At 42.9% G+C, this 18,866-nt stretch overlaps 1 protein-coding gene across 5 annotated transcripts in view; it reads right to left on the bottom strand.

The window, feature by feature from the left end:
• cntln (centlein, centrosomal protein) overlaps nt 1-18,866 on the bottom strand; it is a 93,401-nt gene that overhangs the window by 61,503 nt on the left and 13,032 nt on the right. For 4 of the 5 annotated variants that reach the window (XR_004794281.2, XR_004794280.2, XM_035637524.2 and 1 more), the window contains 5 exons: nt 18,320-18,482; nt 17,529-17,762; nt 10,366-10,494; nt 5,878-5,997; nt 2,522-2,643 (listed from right to left, as the gene is read on the bottom strand). Coding sequence is in view for 3 of the 5 variants with exons in the window: in XM_035637524.2 (XP_035493417.2) it covers nt 2,522-2,643; nt 5,878-5,997; nt 10,366-10,494; nt 17,529-17,762; nt 18,320-18,482 (768 nt within the window). In the remaining 2 variants the exon portion in view is untranslated. The remainder of the gene's footprint in view (nt 1-2,521; nt 2,644-5,877; nt 5,998-10,365; nt 10,495-17,528; nt 17,763-18,319; nt 18,483-18,866) is intronic. The other variant, XM_047333929.1, reaches the window with a different exon arrangement.

Genomic DNA, 18,866 nt, shown 5'->3' on the forward strand with positions numbered 1-18,866 from the left:
CTTGAACTTATTCGTGGTGTATGTATGTAGGAAGGAGTGTGTGTGCGCGTGCGTGTGCACGTGTGTGTGCGTGCACAGAGTCACAGAGATTGATACTTTTACTCATTCTGCAGCAAGCACACAGTGAATTCAGTCTGAACAATCTTCACACCGCATGGAGCTGTAATCGTACATGATAATTTACACTCAGCTCTGTTTTAATTCTCGCCGTGTGATTTTTAGTTATGAAGAGCATCAACTACATTTCTTATGAAAGGTGTATGAAGCTTTATTATGTCGCGGTAAAGCTTTATACATATTAATTTGTTTACAGTGGGTCTAAAACTGTTGAACATGGGGCCATGAGAGAGCTATCTACTTTAGGCCTCAGTGCTTCCTTCCCTGTGGTATCCGAGTTTCCATTATTAAACAGGAGGAAATAGAAAGAACTTTTCCACGCCGCTACGGCTAATTGCTCTGATTCAGGGGGAATCTGTTTATGGGCGCAACTTTGATCAGAGTACGGATGCTTTAATAACCTTTAATTTTATTTGCTCACCCCCATCATCCCCAGTCTGATTAAAAAACTTTTTCCCTTCTCTAATATAAATAAGAAGTCGGCTTTTTCCCCCTCTCCTTCATGCCATTTTGGGAAAATATGGTGCTAATGGTGAATGGCAGGGTAGTTTCATTGGGACTGGCCAACTGCGCACCACCTGCATGCTGATGAGCCAGAGGAACCTTTGTCTGCACTGTGATTGGCTGGTAGTTCTTTCATGGGCGGAACTCATAATCACAAACATGGGTGACGTCACACAGCAGCTGGCCGTGCCATACAGCAATCAATTGTCCATTCAACACCTTATTTTGCAGACGAGAGAGGACTTGTGAGGTAAACTGAAATCTGAATGGTATAGAAGAATGATGTTGGTGTCGAACACTAATGTAGAGATATAAAAACACACACACACACAAAACACATGTGTGTATCAGGTAAGGAGGGAGACGCACACTGTCTTATCATTTTGTCCTGCACACAAAAAGGGGAACAAAACCGACCCCCCACATCTTTCCAAAAAGGCAACAACACAGCATGGGAGCAACAGGGAAATCCCTAACAAGCTCAAAATGCAATGAGACTCGACACCTATCCCCACTGACTTGTTAGGGCCCTGATTTCCCAACACTAATAGGAGTATTTAAGTCATTTTCTATTGTCTCTCATTCAGCCTGGCATTACCCCGGTGGGTAAAACAGCTATTTAAGGATGGGGCTTAATGCCAAATGAATGCCAGGATCATAACATTGAGTGACTGGCTGGTGCCATGCAGGGCTCTGACTGAAAAGGGCAAAGCTGCCTATTGCATCAATTTCATGTCAATCAGTCATGAAATACAGATACACTGACACCGAGACAACAGACTCTAGCTCTCCAGGTCCTCTTCGCTCTTTACTCGTACCTACAACCCGGCTGGTCTTATCATAGAAACATACGTTTTCTTCTTCTCGACACAATTACACTAACATTTCTTTGATAACCTGTTAAAATGTATACCAGAGGCACAACCACTGTGGACTCTGAGATATTTCTCCCCCTACAGCTCTCTGTCTTTGTTCCCACTGCCTCAGACACATGCTGTTGAGCCGCGCTGAGCTGACATGAGCCGAGTCGAGCCTCGCGCTGAACACACTCTCACACTCACTCCACTTTCACACGGGCTCACATTGCACCGCTGTTTTCTTTAATTAACCCTGAGAGAAAACAGCTGACGGGGTCAACACTTTGCTCCCGCGTGGCCACCAAACATATGCACCTTTAGCTACATTTTTAAATGCCCCTCAAAGATGCTGTTAGAGAGAATAAACAGACTGAAAGAGTGGAAAGAGGGTGAGGGAGACAATAGCAAGAGCAAGACCTTTATATTAATGATATTTTCCAGCACATTTCCCGATTTGTGTCAAAATCCTGTGGTTTCTGGTGAAGGTGACAGGTCAAAGCAGGAAATGGCCCTCCCGCTTCCCTCCTCCCTCCACAAGCCTTCTCAAACACCTTGCACCCCAGGAGCAGACACCTCCAACCTCTGGTTCTCACATCCTAATGAACACTAAGGGAGAAGCGACGCAGAAGTGCACACACACACTTGGAACAAAACAGCCCAAATTGACCAGGCTTATAACCTCTGAGCTTTTCAAAGGCAAAGAGAGGAATTTCACCCATTTTCCCCAAATCCAGCACTCAGGTCTCGCCAGATAACATGTGGGGAGCAATGAGGCCCTAAGACTATTCTGAGACTATTTGTGAGCGGTTTCAGGGGGTTGAAGCATTTCACAAGGGCTTTTAACATAAGGCAAGGTGGGTTATGTGCTTTGAAATGTCTCTTGCACATTGCTGCTGCAAGGAGCTGGAAGTTATCAAAGTTGCTTTATGTATGCAGGTCATATTTTAAGGATCAACTTTTGTACACCAACAAGTCTATAGAATTGCATGTTGTGTCATGTTGCTCCAATGTGACAAGAGTTTGATGCTGAATAGTGTACTCACAAGCCTTTTGATTTTTCCATCTCTTTGAGCTGGTCTCTGACGGTCTTGTAGTTGGTCTGAATCAGACACAGGCGTTCACGGCGTTTATCATGAGCCCTCCTCAGCTCTTCATTCTCCTCCATCTGTAAGGCACAATGACAAGATTGTTTTCTCGAAAGTTTAACATGTCAATGAAACTTAATTGAAGAAGGGACGCCGCTTCATGTACACTGGTACAGTGAGGCAGTGAAACGGAGAAAAGCCCCTCACTCTCTACATATTTAAACTGGTCTACACCTGGAACACCTCTGCCTGAAAGAAACAAGCTGGTTGAAATTCTTTTCTCTCTTCTCATCTCTCCCTGACAAGTGCTTCCATTCTCAACGGGCAACTGAGACATCATTAACTGATGACATTAACATGACGAGTCAATGGGGCCACAGAGCACCAAGAGGACACACATGCACGCACGCACACACACCACATTCACACTCTTTAACCAGCAAAGAAACCCGCTCACTGGAGTTACAAGGTGATGACCAGCATTTGCTGGGTTGGTGGGGGTTGTAGCAGTGGGTTTGTTGCTGACACTGTTGTTGACAGCTATTAAAACACAGCAAGATTGGGCTCCGCTTTAAAGAAGGAGTAAGAGAAGACAACATATAGATTTTGCTTGTCAGGGGCACCCCTCCTTCCCCATCACACTGACTTTAACAGCGAGGGCGATGGAGAAAACACTTTCACCAGGCAGGACAAACAGAGGTGGAAAGAGAGCAAGGGAAGAGAGAGAGGCAGCTGATGAAAATAGAGGAAAGAAAAAGAGAGAGAGAACAGTGAAATTATAAAGAGAAGAAAGTGAAAAGGCGCAGCAAAATGGAAAGTGAAAGGAAGAGCGCAGGACAGGTTTCTGCTTGAGTGGCCAGGGCTAGGGAGAGTTGTCGAGTGCTTTCTGAAGGGAAGGAGCTTGTTTACTGCTGATATGACACGGCTGCCCTGCAGAGAGGGAAATGCGAGCCCTCAGCCCTGTTATTATTAACAAGGACAAAGAGAACAGAGACAGCACACAAACATGCACCAGACCCACAACGGCCGTGCACACACACGATACACGTTCACACTGCCAATGTGACAAGTATGGATTTTCCCTAGCGCAGATTATTTGCAGAGGACATCTGCAAGACATCCTCAGCCCCTCCAAGCAACCCCCCAACCTCTCAAAAAGAAGGCTCTAATGAAAGGGGCCAGACCAGGGAAGTGTTAACTGGTGGAGCTAGGATCTGGGGAGGACACAAAAGAGTTGAGGCTGACTGATGGAGGGGCAGGATGGAGCAAGTGGCAGGGCATTAGCCACATCATGGCTTCCCAGGCTCCTTATAGATCTTCCCCTGGGCAGCTCAGCTCTGGTCATCAGGCCACAGACCCTTGCCCACAGATCAATACATCCCCTCACTCAGCCAGCATACACATCTGTGGACGTTCTCAAGCTGAAAAATAATTACACAGCAACAGATACTGTTTACTTGAAAGTGTGCGGAAGGAAGAAAAAAAAAAGGTAGGGGGGGCATTATTATGAGAATTGTTTGTTTGTCTGCTGCCGCTTGCTGCTAAGGTCAACGTGTCAATGGTACAGACTGGCGTACCCAATTTGAAAGGCGTTCTATTGGAAAGAATTGGATTGGATCCACTGAAGAACAATGGACTGGACAGAGTGAAATACTGTACTGTAAGTGGCTGGAGGTGAGGTCTTAACTGCAGCTGGTGCAGGGCATGTTGCACAATGCCAGGTCCAAGCAAAGGACATACCACCGAAATAATACTTTGAACCAATGCCCTCATTAATGTGGTCACAGATAGGAGTTGGCAGTCACGGTTTTTCTGTGCATACCATTACTAAATGCCCCTCAACTGGCAGACACGTAAATGGCACCATTAACTAAGACAGTCATGCGTGTCGTCTGAATCTACGTTGAGCATTACCGTCTGACTAGGTGTCTGCCAGTGATGTAATTCAGACACTTCAGATCTGACAAGAAAATTATGCCTAATGTGTTCCTCGGACTATGTTCAAAGGAAGATGACCTCTGGATAATCACTCCCTCACTGGCCAGCATAAAAATGGAAAGGATAAAGAAAGGCAACAAGCTTCAGGGGAAAGTCCAAATAAAAAGACAATGGAAGTGAAAAATATACTCTGGTGACATAAAATAAGAGAGAGAAAGTTGAATTTTTAGACCTTAAAGAAAACATTGGGGAGAGGTGAAAATTAAGTGTATTTTGCTTACAGTGAATTTTATAGAACGAAAAAAGACATGGGCTTAAGAACAGTGTGAGAAAGACATCATAGAGCAAGGAAGGTTAAAAGACCAATAAAGATTATTCGTTTAGGATAAAGAAACAAACCCTGGTGCATCCATTTTCACCGGAGAAGCTCCTCTCCTGCTGCTTCACTACCTACGCACTCTCTGTTTGTGTGGACACAAACTTATGTGTGTATGTGTGTGTCTGTGCGCACATGCATTTTTGTTACCTCTGTGGAACCTTTTTGCGTATAAACGCCAGCCAGTTGTAGGGACCAATAGACATCATGGGGGACCTAGTCAATGCCTTTCTATGTTAGCTGAGATTAGGTTTTGGTTTGGTTTGAAGCGATTGACGTGAGGCCATGTTGGCCTTATCAGGATATTTTGGTCTGTCCTCGCAAGTTCAAAGGCATGTTTAAGGGTTTAGACTTGGTTTTAAGGTTCAAGTTAATTTAGGTTGACATTAAGCATTTAGTTGCAGTGGTAAAGGTTGGGGTAAGGTGCTTGGGAATGCATTATGTCTATGAGTGTCCTCATAACTACAGTAACACCAAATATGTTTATATGCTCATGTTTTTATCGTTGTGTGTGTGTCTTTACACTTGGGGGTTAAGTATGTATAATGTATTATGTCAATGTGTATCCTCACACAAAAAAAGAATGTGAGTGTGTGTGTAAAAGAAGGTCATGGAGGAGGCAGTGGCAGCAGTAGAGCAATTGAGCCTTTTGGAGACCATGACTGTTACAGTGCTACAGTCCAACTACAACCCAGCAGCTGATAGTAGCAATCACATGCGAGTCAGTGGCCACAGGAACAGACGGCCCCATTAAGCCTGTATTGTGCTCCAAACTATCAGCTTATCAGCTGGACACAACTGAACCGTTCAGCAAGCAATATCTTCAAATATTTCAAATTCACTGACGGTTAACAGCCACTGGCATGCTTGGAAAAACTGAGACAGAAAGTGCAAAGAAGTTAATATTGGCTGAATGAAATAAAAGACAAACATTATAGAAGAGTGAGGGATAAAAAAGTTTAATGTAGACAAGAATAAATTGAATTAGCTAGTAGATTACCTTTAATTGCAGGAGCTCTTCAAGGTCTTGAATCCTCTGTTCTGCTCCTCTTCTCCGTCCACTACCCAACTCCACACTGCTGGCTGGGGACAGAGACCTGGACCGCTGCACAGGTGCACCCTGGGACAGGTGGGCAAAGAAGCACTGGGGTGAGAACTTGTGCACAAGACAATTAACATATGTAGAAACACTGAGCGAATGCCAATAATGGAATTATCCATGTTCATTCCGTTTCCCCCTCACCTTAAGGAAAGCATGCACATAGTCTCCTTCAGTACACACATATGCACAAACATGCTACCAGAGGAATAATTTAAAGCTGGAGAAGCAGAAGTTGAAGTGAGGAGGCTCACTTTGTGTGTGAGCGTGTGTGTGTGTGTGTGTGTGTGTGTGTGTGTGTGTGCGTGTGTGTGTGTGTGTGTGTTTGAGCTTGGAAGCAGGAGTTGCAAGCTGAGAGCGGCAAAGGTTTCTCCCTGCGACTGGCTAATGAGTATGTTCATTTCCATTTACATTGTTTCTTTGACAATAATGATGTCCCATTAGGGGAGACTAAAGGGGCTATAGATTCCAGAATGTGCTGGGCTTCATTACAAGAGGTGGGCAGGGAGGCCGCTCTAATTGCTCTACTAGGGGCCTCCAGGTTACACTTGATAGGACAACTGGAAGAGGTGCCGATTGGGGGGGGGGGGGGGGGGATTGCAGCTCACTAGCCAGCTTCTCTTGTTGAAATAAATAAAGAACTGAAGAAGTGCTGGGGCCACGCTGTAGAAAAGCAGTGGGAACAATATGCTAGTGGAATATGAATATGAGAGGATAGGAGGCCCCCTGTGGTGCCAGGCCGGGCTGACCAGATGGCAGGCTAAAATATGCAATATGACTAAACGCACAGCAGTCCTTGGGCAGGAACCGAAGAGTACGGGAGGAGGAGGTGGTGGAGGGAAGAAGTTTACGATAGGATGATGGATCAATAAGCCCCCCCTCCTCCAAAAGTGTTCCGATAGCTATTACAGTCTTTGTTGTGTAGAAAAGTTATAAAATGAAAAATTTCAGCACTGGCTGAGTTGAAAATAACTGGGGTTGCTTAGGGTTACGGCAAGTAATCATGGACTGTATATAAAAATGGACGTAGTCACCGGGTCCGGAAAGTGAAGCCAATGCGTAAGTGTCTGAAGCCAGTATTCTCTGAAATGACCAGCAGAGGACTGGCTGGACTTATTATAAAAAATATAAATATTATACCTACATACCTACCACCTATTAATTTAAATATACACGTTTGTGTCAGTAGACTAGTGACAAAGGTCTCACTTCATCATTACAACACACATATTTGTGGAGTAATTTGATGTGTCAGAAATGTAGATGTATGTAAGTGTGTTTGGGAATGTGCCCTGGGGCTACAGTTGACTCCGGTGACCTGATGTGCCCCTGTTTGCTATCATGCCTGCATGTGTGCCTGCCATGTGTTCTAACTCAGTCTTAATGACTCTATGTTACTAATTAGCAGATTGATCTGCATATTTCTGATGAGTGGCGGGCCAACTGGCTTAGCCTGTATGTACATGGGGGAAATGCAGGGGCCAAATAGTGAATCCAAATTAACTAAAATGCCCAGGAATTAAAGTAAAGATGACCAACTATGAAGTATGACTTAGTGAGGATTAATTCAAAATAGGTTTTCAGCTAGAGATACATTTTGCAGATAATTCATTTAATAATGAGCTGTATATTCTACAACCACAGTTCATGTGAAGAAGGGGAACAGAGGAGGATGACATGGCGACACTGACAAATGACTGAGATTTGCTGCAGATGTTCTCTCTGGTCCGTTTGCACGCCTGTGTGCCGCAGGTCCAGAAGACACATAAATGCCTCCTGTTTGTGTGGGAAGCTCGATGTTGTGACATGGTTGGAAATGTTCCACAAGACAGGCCCAGACGATGAAAAGCAGAGAACACGAGGCAAAAGAAAGATGTGCCCACTGTCTACCTCAACTCGGCAGCTGGTTGGCAGCCATGACCTGACCTGTACATCGCACCCTGTAATGACTCTGTAAACATGATGAAGGGGTGGAGGGCATATAAGTAAGAGGGAAATTAGGAGAGAGGCTGGTATCTAAACAGAGTCCGTCTGTAAACCAGAGTAAAACTCTTATTTACTGAAGGGTCAGTGTCACTGGCTGTGCAGCAAAGAAGAAACATTTCATCAACTGCCTCCCTCCTCCTTTCACCTCTTCTCCACCCTCTCTCTCCATCTCCCAGAGAGAGGGGTCACTGTCATCAATGGGCTTCTTTATGATTGCAGCAGCGTGTCATGTGTGTGTCTGGAGAACTCAAAGCTGAACTTGTTCGCGCTCCCGGGTGAACAGGAACGTTGTACACATGCACAGAGGCACAGGACAAGACGCATAAATACTGTGGATAGACAAACATACACTGACACACAAACACACACGGGTGCACAGAAAACACAAAGCAAATGCAGAGAGAATGTATTGCAAAAACATTAAAAAGACCAACAGACACTGACGAATAAAATAGTCAGTGACCTGAAAACTGAATGTTGTAGGTAAACAACATGGAGTGGAGTACTGGGAGCGAGCTCACAAACAAATGCAAGTGAAAATGACACCATGCACACTGAACTGAACCCAACCTCATCGTGGACCTCTGACGTAAACAAAAAATCATTTGTTACAAAAATATTTAGCAAAACTCGAAATGGGTGTGAATTGAATTAATATTAGTAAAATGAATGTTAATTTACTTTTGTTTATTCTTTTAAAACCAGTTCAAAGTAAAATTTCTTCACTCAAATCCAGAGACACTACTTGCAGAGAAATAAACAAAGCCCCTGCCTTTTACAAAATGGCCAGCACCAGATTGACACCTATAGTGTGTAACAAACTGTGACTGCTTGTTGCTTAAGCCAATAATCACAATTCACTTCAGGCACTTGCTGAAAGAGCTGCAAATTGTGCCCTAGGTGGTAGCAATAGGCTGCGCAGAAGACTCACTTCATCCGCTTTTGACCTTGCAGTTATGTTTTATTGTTTGAATGGTGTGTAATGAAGCATATTAGGTTCATAGCTCCTTTGGAGGAGCATCATATTTGAATATTAGGCAGCCAACAGTGGCAACTGCACAAAACGTTCACATTTTAATGGCAGCAAGGTTTGACTTGAGTTGAGGTTTGAGATGTTTACATCTATTTTTACAACTCTTTTCAGTGAGGAGAGTCTGATTCAAGTGTAGGCGGATATGAGATGAATATGCCACAGTGTCACGTGGCAGGTTGAGTGAAGAATGTTAGTTCACTCCCTGCAGCCTCACAGTACACTCAGCATTGTAGTCACCGATCAGAAAACACTAGTAAAAAGTGTTCAAACAGCTTCTACCCATGACATGGTAGAAGCTGTTTGCACCAATTCATCTGGAAAGAGCAACAGCCACTGGGATATATATCGGATATATTGCTATATGTCAGCCGGATATATTAAAATGTGCAAGTTTGATTAAATCTCTGTTGGCTCTAAATAATTTTTCATAGATGTTGGCCGAGCTCCTGTTATATGATCATGCAGCAGCATTAAAATTTAATTTGTAGATGTATAATATGTATGCAACAGATGTAAGTGTGGTCAGGGGCAAAAAAACCTGCAACATTACATCAAGTGAAACTTGGCCTTTCAGGATCGGACAGGGACGTCCTCATTTATGGATTTTTTTTCTGTGTCATCAGTAAAATAGTGCACCAAGCCGTAGTAAGAAGAAGGAAGACTAAGTGTCCTCATTTTATAAGCACAGAAGGTATGTAAAGGAGCTGAAACGGTTGAAAGTGCTGAATTTAATTTACTGTAGATTATCCTTTTTTTTATAGCGCTTTTAGATTATTTAAATCAAGTAAATTTTTTGCTTGAAATCAATATATTTTTGTTTTCAAAATATATTGATACTATTTATTTAATACCATTTACTTTGGTCAATGTTTGTATTCAGTGCAAAATAATTACATTACATGTATAAACTGCCAGAACGAAGCACTTCCATTGAAGTGATCATCAGGACAGCGCTGTTAATCAAACACCGTGTCTTCAGGGCAGATTTACGGTGAGTGAGGCCATCTAGAAACATGTCCTGCCAAACTTATGAGTGGAATCCTGAGAAGATCAAAAGCTTCTTTTTTTGTTCATAATGTACTGCTGAAGCGGTAAATTAGCCTGAGCCTGAGCCCAAGGCATGCGTGAAACCAGCAGCACACGCCGCCCTGGTCACAGTAGGAGGGGCATTTGTGTGTGTTGTGGAGTTCAGGACAAAGGTTGGCAAAGGCAGGGTCTGATAAATCACATGATTCTCCACAGACCATTTCCTTCATATCCCCTCTTTGTGGCTTTGATCTGATCTTAGCAAAGTGGTAATGGATAAGCGTGGGCATGTTAGCCCCACACGCTGTCTTTGACATAATTGACAGGAGTGTGTGCTAATGTACCTGCTGTCTTCTGACGGAGCTGGTGAATCTGCTCTGTAGGGTCTTGTCCTCTGCACCTTGGATGGAGTTCTGGTCAGAGTTAGGGCTTCGCGTCTGAGCTGCGGCATTAGCCTGCTCTGACACCAGCGCCTGTAGGGAGGAGGGAAAAACAAAAAAGATGTCACAGAGTGTGTGTGTCTTTGTTTGTAGGTGAGAACAAATGAACAAAGTCACAATTTTATAAGATGGGAGCGCAAGAGAAAAGCGTCAAAACAATTTGTAAATCTAAAGTTACAGTTAAAGAACTGGCTTAAACACATGGAAAAAAAAATTGCAAATTTTTTTTTTGCAAGTTAAGAAAATAAGTAACGATCCATAACTTGTGTCAACTGTCAAATATCTTTGACTGGTGTCACGACAACGAAGAAGAGTTCTTATTGGCTACAAGTCAACATCTTTATATACTTTCCATCTTATGACTACAAATGGGAGAAATCTATAGGAGAAAGGCAGAGAGAGCTGTTTGCCCTGCTAAATATCCCCTGAGTGGTGTAGTGGACTGACCCTTACATACTGGACGTCTACATTACATTTGCTTGAGTTGAAGTCAACAAACAGATGTGTCATGAGGTGGGACAGCTACCTACCACTGACAACATGGTGGTTTGTGTGTGTGCTATTATGGCTCATGTATTAATCTGTGTCTATTAGCCAGGAGGGTCTTGCAGCATCTGCACACCTCAGCACACAGCAGGGACTACCCAAAAACAAACGGAAGGGGACAAGGATAAATCAGAGGGCCCACCAACAGAGGAGCGCGTTGCGATGCGCACACGGCACACGTACACATTCCTATAGTTGATGCCTGGGTCCTTTATCTTGATGTTAACACTCACCTCCATACCTCTCGACTCCATCACCTCACTGCCTATTTACACCACTGTTTTCTTAAATCCTTGATATAAAAGGTGTGAGACACTTAAAAAAAAAAAGACAGCCTCACCAGCTGCTATCAACTGCATTTCTTCTCTACAGTTCAAATCGAAGCCTTTTGACAAACAGAGGCATTCACAACTGTGATGCACTGCGAGGCCAGGTAGTGAAGAAAACCGCACAGGATGTCATCACCTTTTTTCCAACAAGTCCTGATTGCATTATCAGAAACCTGGCATCTGGGCGTGACCTTGTTAACTGCCAGGGTAATCAACTTTAACCAAAGGGGAGGAGAGGGGATGATAAATTATTAGTGAGGAAGATTTTGTTCATGTTTTATTAAATTGGCCTGTCAAACAGGGTTGGTCAAATTATCTGGGGCCTCGTTTATTGGAGGCCAGCCATATTGGCGCATCTGTTACAATTATTTATAATTTCCAGGCAGTCAGGAGGACGGGCTGGGTTTTTCGGCATCAGCCACATAAAGCAATTTAGAAATCAACTGATGTGGGAGTGTTTGAGTTTTTTTCCTCTCACAATCTCTCTCATCCCCATCCTGATTTTCATCTAGCAAAAAAAACAGAAAAAGCAAGAAAACTGTGAGACAGTCAAGCAGAATAGATGTAAAATAGGAAAAACTTAAACATATTACAAGCAGCTTAGTTAATGCAGCGGACGAGAGCGCATGAGAATGAAAGAGAAAAAAAGAGCATGCAGGTGCAGTGGGGAAAAAAAAGCAAAAGATGGGGGGGGCCTTCGGGAGGGAAGGGGAAAAAAAGAGAAAAACCAGTCTTGGTAATTACTGAACACGATTAGGTTCTTGGGGGAACTTGTCTGGCACTCGCGGCCCTTGCTGGTGAGGATGCGGCAGGCAGGACCATATGGAGTGAGGCTTGTGATTGTGCTCCCTGAAGCTCGTGACCCGTCTGTTGCCGAGCCCTTGAGCTGAATGTGAAATGAGACTTGCCAGGCCTAATGTTCTACACATGCACCATTTATGCCACAAAACAAATCTGATCACTGTTAATTATGGAGCAGCTATAATCAGGAGGGGCCCCTGAATCTCACTCACTCACACACGCACACGCACGCACGCACACACACACACACACACAGAGAGAGCTCTACATGCAACACAAATACATACTTACACAATCACATTTACACACATCTGCAGAGCGACAAGATTTGTGAAAGTGATTGGGCTACGAGGTGCGACCCCCTCCCCAACAGGCCAGCCAAGAGCACTTTGTATTCAAGATGATGATACTTCAAAAAATGTGTATGTGCATATATGTATGAGCGTGTGTGTTAACTGGTAGCGAAGTAAGGAGGGACTTTATAGAAGGACAGTGCAAAGGAAGAAGGATGTAAAGTGTGTGGGTGTGTGTGTGTGTGTGTGTGTGTGTGTGTGTGTGTGTGTGTGTGTGTGTGTGTGTGTGTGTGTGTGTGTGTGTGTGTGTGTGTGTACACAGCCCTGAGTCCTCCCACACAGTCTGTTTGACCCGGGTGTATGTGCGTGAACGAGTGAGTGTGTATCTGCAGCGGCACATGGCTGTGCTTCATTAATGAGGCGGGCTGTACTACGCAGAGGTTTCTCATCTAATGAGAGCAGTTGAGCTGGTAAAACACACCACTGGAGTCCATGTCATTAGTATGTTTCTGGCCCTGGACATGGCCCGGCTCCAAACAAGCACAACACACACACAAACTAATGTTCTTAACACAACAACAACAACAACACAGTCAGCAAACACAAGATGAGTGGATAACAAAAAAAGCATTGTATGTCATAAAACATTTATCAGATTTTTAATTATAAATGGCTGTTTTAGGTTTTATTTGAATAACATCTTTCACATGAGGAGGCTTACTGGTGCATGTATCTGAAGGGAAGAGGTGTATGTAAATACAAGCAGCAGGTAGCAATACATTTTTAACATGCTCTTAGAGAGGTCTTGACAGATGAGTTGATGATTGGCATTCCAGATGGAAAAACAAATGAAGGTAGCATTTGGAGTCAAAACAAGATCGATGTGGTGATATCTCAAAAATATCTGATACAAGCTTTTTCATAAAAGAACATCAGCAGAGAAGACTTAAAGTATCTGATGCACAGTGTGATAAAAATATATTACACAGGCTGAAATCCATGGTTCTCAGTTTCTACTATCGTATCCTCTTTCTTTGATGGCCAACTATTTTGATAACTGATTAATAAGTTCAAGTCGTTTTCAAAATTCTATGATTTAGCTTCTTAAATGTGAATATTTTTTTGGGGGGGGGGGGGGTAGCTCGCTCAATGATAATAAACTGAATATCTTTGGTGTGTGGACCAAACAAAACATAATCTTGGGATTTGGGGAACACGATTGACATTTTTCACCATTTTATGGACCAAACAACTTTTAATGGACAGATTCATCGATAATGAAAATCGTTAGTTGCAGCCCTAGTTCTAAGGTCTACTGAAAGGTCATATAAATTTAAAAAGTTGAGCTGTTTCAAATACACAAGAGAATTCTCTGGCTGAATCCTAGCATTATGGTTTCATTTTCATTTGATGGTTGCTATTAATGATGATGAGGATGATCAAAAGAAACACATCACCTCAGCCAAGTTTGACCCGGCAAAACAGTGGGTGTATTTATGCACGCGTGTTGCTAGCGTTTTAATTATACATCTAAAAGTGTTTATATTTGTTAACATAAGGCACAAGCCATCTCAACAAGCCGGGGGGAGATGCACAAGAGTGGGCTTCTATCAATCTATTTTAAAAAAGAAAAGGGGAAAAAAAGGAGTAAAAGTAGGGGGAAAAAATTTGTCCTCTCGGGAAACGTTGCTTCCATACTTAAGGTTATAATCATAGATTGTGTGTAGTATATAGTAACATTGCATGAAAATGTCATTGTAAAAATATTTTTATTGAGGTGATGATACAGGTGCACAATTCTTATATTCTTAAGGACCAGCATAGTGAGTGGGCTAACTGGGCAATAATGAGAGGTCATGGTGAGAATGGGTGTATTTCATTGTGTGACAATAGGCCTTCTTCAAAGAAGAGGGAAAGCAAAGAATTTACTTATAACACTAAACGGCTCCATTCTAAAGTGTCCTTGTACGCTATGACAGAGTCACAGTGGGTCAGAATGAGAAAAAAGAGACCCTGAACTTGAGGTGGCTAAATGAAATTTAGCCATCAGCCATTAAATTCATTATTTACACCTTTTTCCAAGTGTGTCGTGTCAAAATGTCTGCTGTGGAAAAAAAACAACCTATTGTCCATTTAAATGTGTCAGTAAATACAGAGGGGCTTCTCTTTGGAAATTTAGATTAAACTTTTCTGGAGTGAATGAACATGCTTCATTTTCCAATGACGAGAGAATAACCGGTGCTTTGAACGACTGCCCGCACAATTAGCAACTTACCACTCATTTACAGTGGTGAAGGTTCCAGAAAGCCTGAGGTCAGCTACGGTTTCTAATGTTGGTCTTTAATCACAGCACAGCTCTGACAGTAGCCAAACACCAGACTATTATAAATACAATCGTGTAGTTAGGGAAAGAGTTGTAAATGATTAAATGTGCAATCTAGCTAGTTTTTTTTGTCCACTAATGAGGGATCTTCCCTGCCTCGAGACTGTGATGGTGACCACCCAGCCTGGCGGCACAAATCACCCCGACCGACCTGGCAGATTGTTCAGACTGCGTCACATGGTGCACTGGGGTCACTGGGGTCACCCAGGTGCCTGGTGATTGGCTAGGTCCTACAATTAGCAGATGAGAGTATGAGGCGATTTCCAGCGCAACATAACGGAGATAGGTCAGGGTGGTTTTTTTTCAGAATAAACATAGACAAATACACAAAGGAGAATACACCTGAAAATACAGGGCAAGTAGAGTTGTTATAGTTGTTGACAGACAAAGAAGAAAATACAAGACTGTCCCTGCCTGCTTCTTGAACATTATGATTTCAATTTTAAGATGCTGCTCAAGCAAACTATGAACATTTTCCTTTTTTATTCTACAAACCAAATGATGAAGCGTTAAAAACAATCAACAGAGTCAATCAGTAATAATAATGATCTTTAAATCAGACCTAGACATAAGAATGTTTTCTGTGTGGGGCTAAAAAAGTAGATATAGGAGATAAAGGTCTGCATTGTTTATATCTACAGACAGACAGGAAGAATAGTTTTGTTCCACCAACATGGTTCATGTATGTTAAAGCCTTTGTAAAGTCTCGTTAAGCTTCCTGTAAGGTATTAACTTGGCATGAGACAGGAGAGAACCGACAGTCAATCTTGGTGCGCAGCATGAAGTATACACACAATGGGTGTTACTCCTCTCACCCACCCTCCACTTTTATTCCCCCCCCAAAACCCACCGCGGGAGGGGTGTTCAAAGCCGTCACTCTGGTCCATATTCAAATGAGCACTGCGTCTCTCCCCTGTGCTCCCGTAGCGATCAGCACTTTGATCACTTCCAATGGTAACTTTCACCAAAACATTTAAAATTAAAATCAAATCTGCCTTAACAACCTGGGCATTAGAATTTAACAGGTGTTCGGGAGGAAGTTGTTACAGAATTCGCGATTATGCGCTCAGAAACACACACCTTTAGTCAAACACGCGCCCATGCGGACACGAATACACACATATACGCACAACCTGTCAGCGAAATTACAGAGTCGGAAACAGAAAGCCCTCATGACTGAGTGCTATACCTTGGGATACTTGATCTGTTCACTTTGATGTGAGAGAAAGTTAAAAGTTAAAGCAACAAATCAGCCAGACAGCATCTACATGTGTTCAGTAAACAAAGGCTAATATTAATTCTTATCTTGGGATATATAAATTATACTTTTATATATTATATTACATCTCACGCCTGAAAACATGGGATATTTTTTTTATTTATTCTGACCTGGCTGCAGAAGGGAGAGAAGATGGAGTGCACACGCGCACACACACACATGTAAGTATGTATGTATGTATGTGTGCATGCATGCATGCACACACTACACACACACACATCTTCTCTAAATGTAGTATTAATTACTGGGGGAACACTGCAGTACTGTATTTAATTACTGACTAAATGATCCATTTATACTTCACCCCTGGTTAAATTAACAGGGTTAAGTGAGACAGGGCGATTGTAACTCACTTAACATTTTAGCTGATATCTTTGAGCTTCCACAGTCTGGGGACAAGCACTGTCAGAAAATATCAACTCATCAAATTAAACAGTTACAGTCTGCGGCGGCACAGAATTTACTCAACTGCTGCAAAAAAACAATATCTTCTTCAGCTACAGGGTTGTTGAATCTGCATTAGGACGCAGTATAAACTGAAGTGAAAGTCATGCTGCAGGAAAACACAGAGAGACTTGTTGTAACAACAAATGCAGGAATGAGGCTGTATGGCTCAAGTGTACAAGATATAGATAAGTATTCTCAGCCAAGTCTTTGACACTGTGTGGTCCAAGAAACACCTATCACCATGTTATTAGGAGTTATTAAAGGACACTTAGACTGTGGCTGCACCATTAAATTCACACTACACCCTCTTCTGCCTTGAGGTGACAGTTCAAAGGTAGTGAGCTAAAGCCAAAACCCCTGCTGACTGACAGATGCGGTACTGTAACTCAAACAGCATCTTAAAGAGCAATACTGGGCTCCAATTAAATCACCTCTCTCCAACACTTATCTGTCTTAACTGCTTTGTGACCAGTGTGTGAAAAGGACTTCCAGGTAGTTGAGTGGGAGGAGAGAAAGAAGGTAGATAAAGTAAGTAAGTCAGCAAGTGCATTTGTGCCGAGGACTGGGAACGAGAGAAGATCAGATAGCGGACTTGAAAGACAGTGCTGCTAAGAGAGATGGATAGATCAAGGGTGAACAAGGGTGATATCAAGAGAGTGGTTCTCAGTTAAAGACCACCACCACAGGCCATGGTGGGCCTTATCGGTTATTGCTGAGCCTACTAATCCACCTACACTTTGCAGTTTCTGTACCTTAGGACAATTAGACACTAGCTCTCGACAGGTGATTGACAGAGGCATCATAATATAACGTGTGCATCTTTTAAGAAAAAGTGTAGCTATAATATGCGGAGAATAATAAGCATACTGGAATTTGTTGTCCATGTACCCACACAAGTGCATATCAAAGTTCAACAACTTCTGCAGCGAGGCGACTTCTTAGCCTGGAGTTGCTTGGAGGAGATGGCAAAGAATGAGAGGAGCGCTTACCTTAAGGTTGGTTTGTCTGTTGAGCGATGGGTGAGTTGTCGGCTGAGGCTGTTGTTGCTGCTGTTGTCGAATTTGCTCGTGCTGCTGCTGCTGCTGCTGTTGAAGCTGTGCCTGGAGATGCAGGATGTGTTGGTCTTTCTGAGCTAGCTGGCTGCTTAGCTCCTGGTGACTCTGACGGAGGTTCGCCTCACTAGACACGAGGGCCTGGTAACATTGACTCAAGTCCTTGTACAGCTGTCAGCAAGCAAAAATAAGACAGAAAGGTTGGAGGAAAAACAGAGAAAACAGGAGGAGAGGTTAAGAGGTTAGGGGATGGGTCAGGTCAATCAGGGGTTTGGGATAAGGTGAGATGGAGATAAGCAAGTGTGTTCATATTAGGCTGTTTTATTTCCACATGAATAAGATATGCTAAAATCATCTAAGTAAGAATGCAAAAGAGAACTTTTGAATGCTAAAAAGATATTTATACTATAAAGTAAGACCAAAATGTTCCTAAATGTTTGTGTTATATGACTAGTAATTGCTCCAAGCCCCATTTTAAGGTCTGTGGATGGCACAGCAGAGCAGTCGTCAGACAGAGGGGTGGTAGGTTAAGAACTTATTGACAGTAACGGGATACTGTGGGAAAAGTCCTTCTTTTCTGGCACTAGTAAAATAATTGTAGGTTACAGCAAGCTTGGACATAAATCACCCCGGCGGGTGAGGCCAGTGCCAGAGTGCAGTGCAACAAAGTGGTTATAATAATAATGATGAGTTTGAGGTTTGGCTTGTGCGTGTGCATGTGTGAGTACCCTCTGATAGGAGGTGGTGTCAGCAGAATGTGCCTCTTCTTGGTTCCTCAGGACTCTCTGTGTGTCTAGGTTGAGTCCTTCCAGTTGCTTGATCAGATGGCTCTGCTCTGCCGCGTGCTCTGTGCTCTGTCTGTAAAGAGTCTGCACTTCTGCAAACTCCCGACTACACACACCAACATAAAGAAAACTCATACTGCATGTGCACTGGAGCGGTAATGCAATAATTTCCTTCAGTAGAAACAATACACAGTGAAGAGCCCCTGATAGATTTGCTGTGGGAGGACTTCTGAGAGCTGTTGACACCAGACATCCTGAGAATATGTCTGAGCTGAAGCAGTTTTGAACCAAAAGTCCAAAATTCCTCCAAAACATTGTGCATGTCTGATCAGCAGCTACTAGAACCAGTTGTTAGTAATGCCAAAAGCGATTCGACCAGTTACAAAAACTAAGGGTTCACTTACGATTATAACTTAATCAGATTATAAGTAAATAGCTAATATAATATAATTATAAGTACTTCCTTTTGCCACTATGTATATTGTCTGTC

This window comes from Scophthalmus maximus, chromosome 8 (assembly GCF_022379125.1).
Source record: "Scophthalmus maximus strain ysfricsl-2021 chromosome 8, ASM2237912v1, whole genome shotgun sequence".
Lineage (NCBI taxonomy): Eukaryota > Metazoa > Chordata > Actinopteri > Pleuronectiformes > Scophthalmidae > Scophthalmus > Scophthalmus maximus.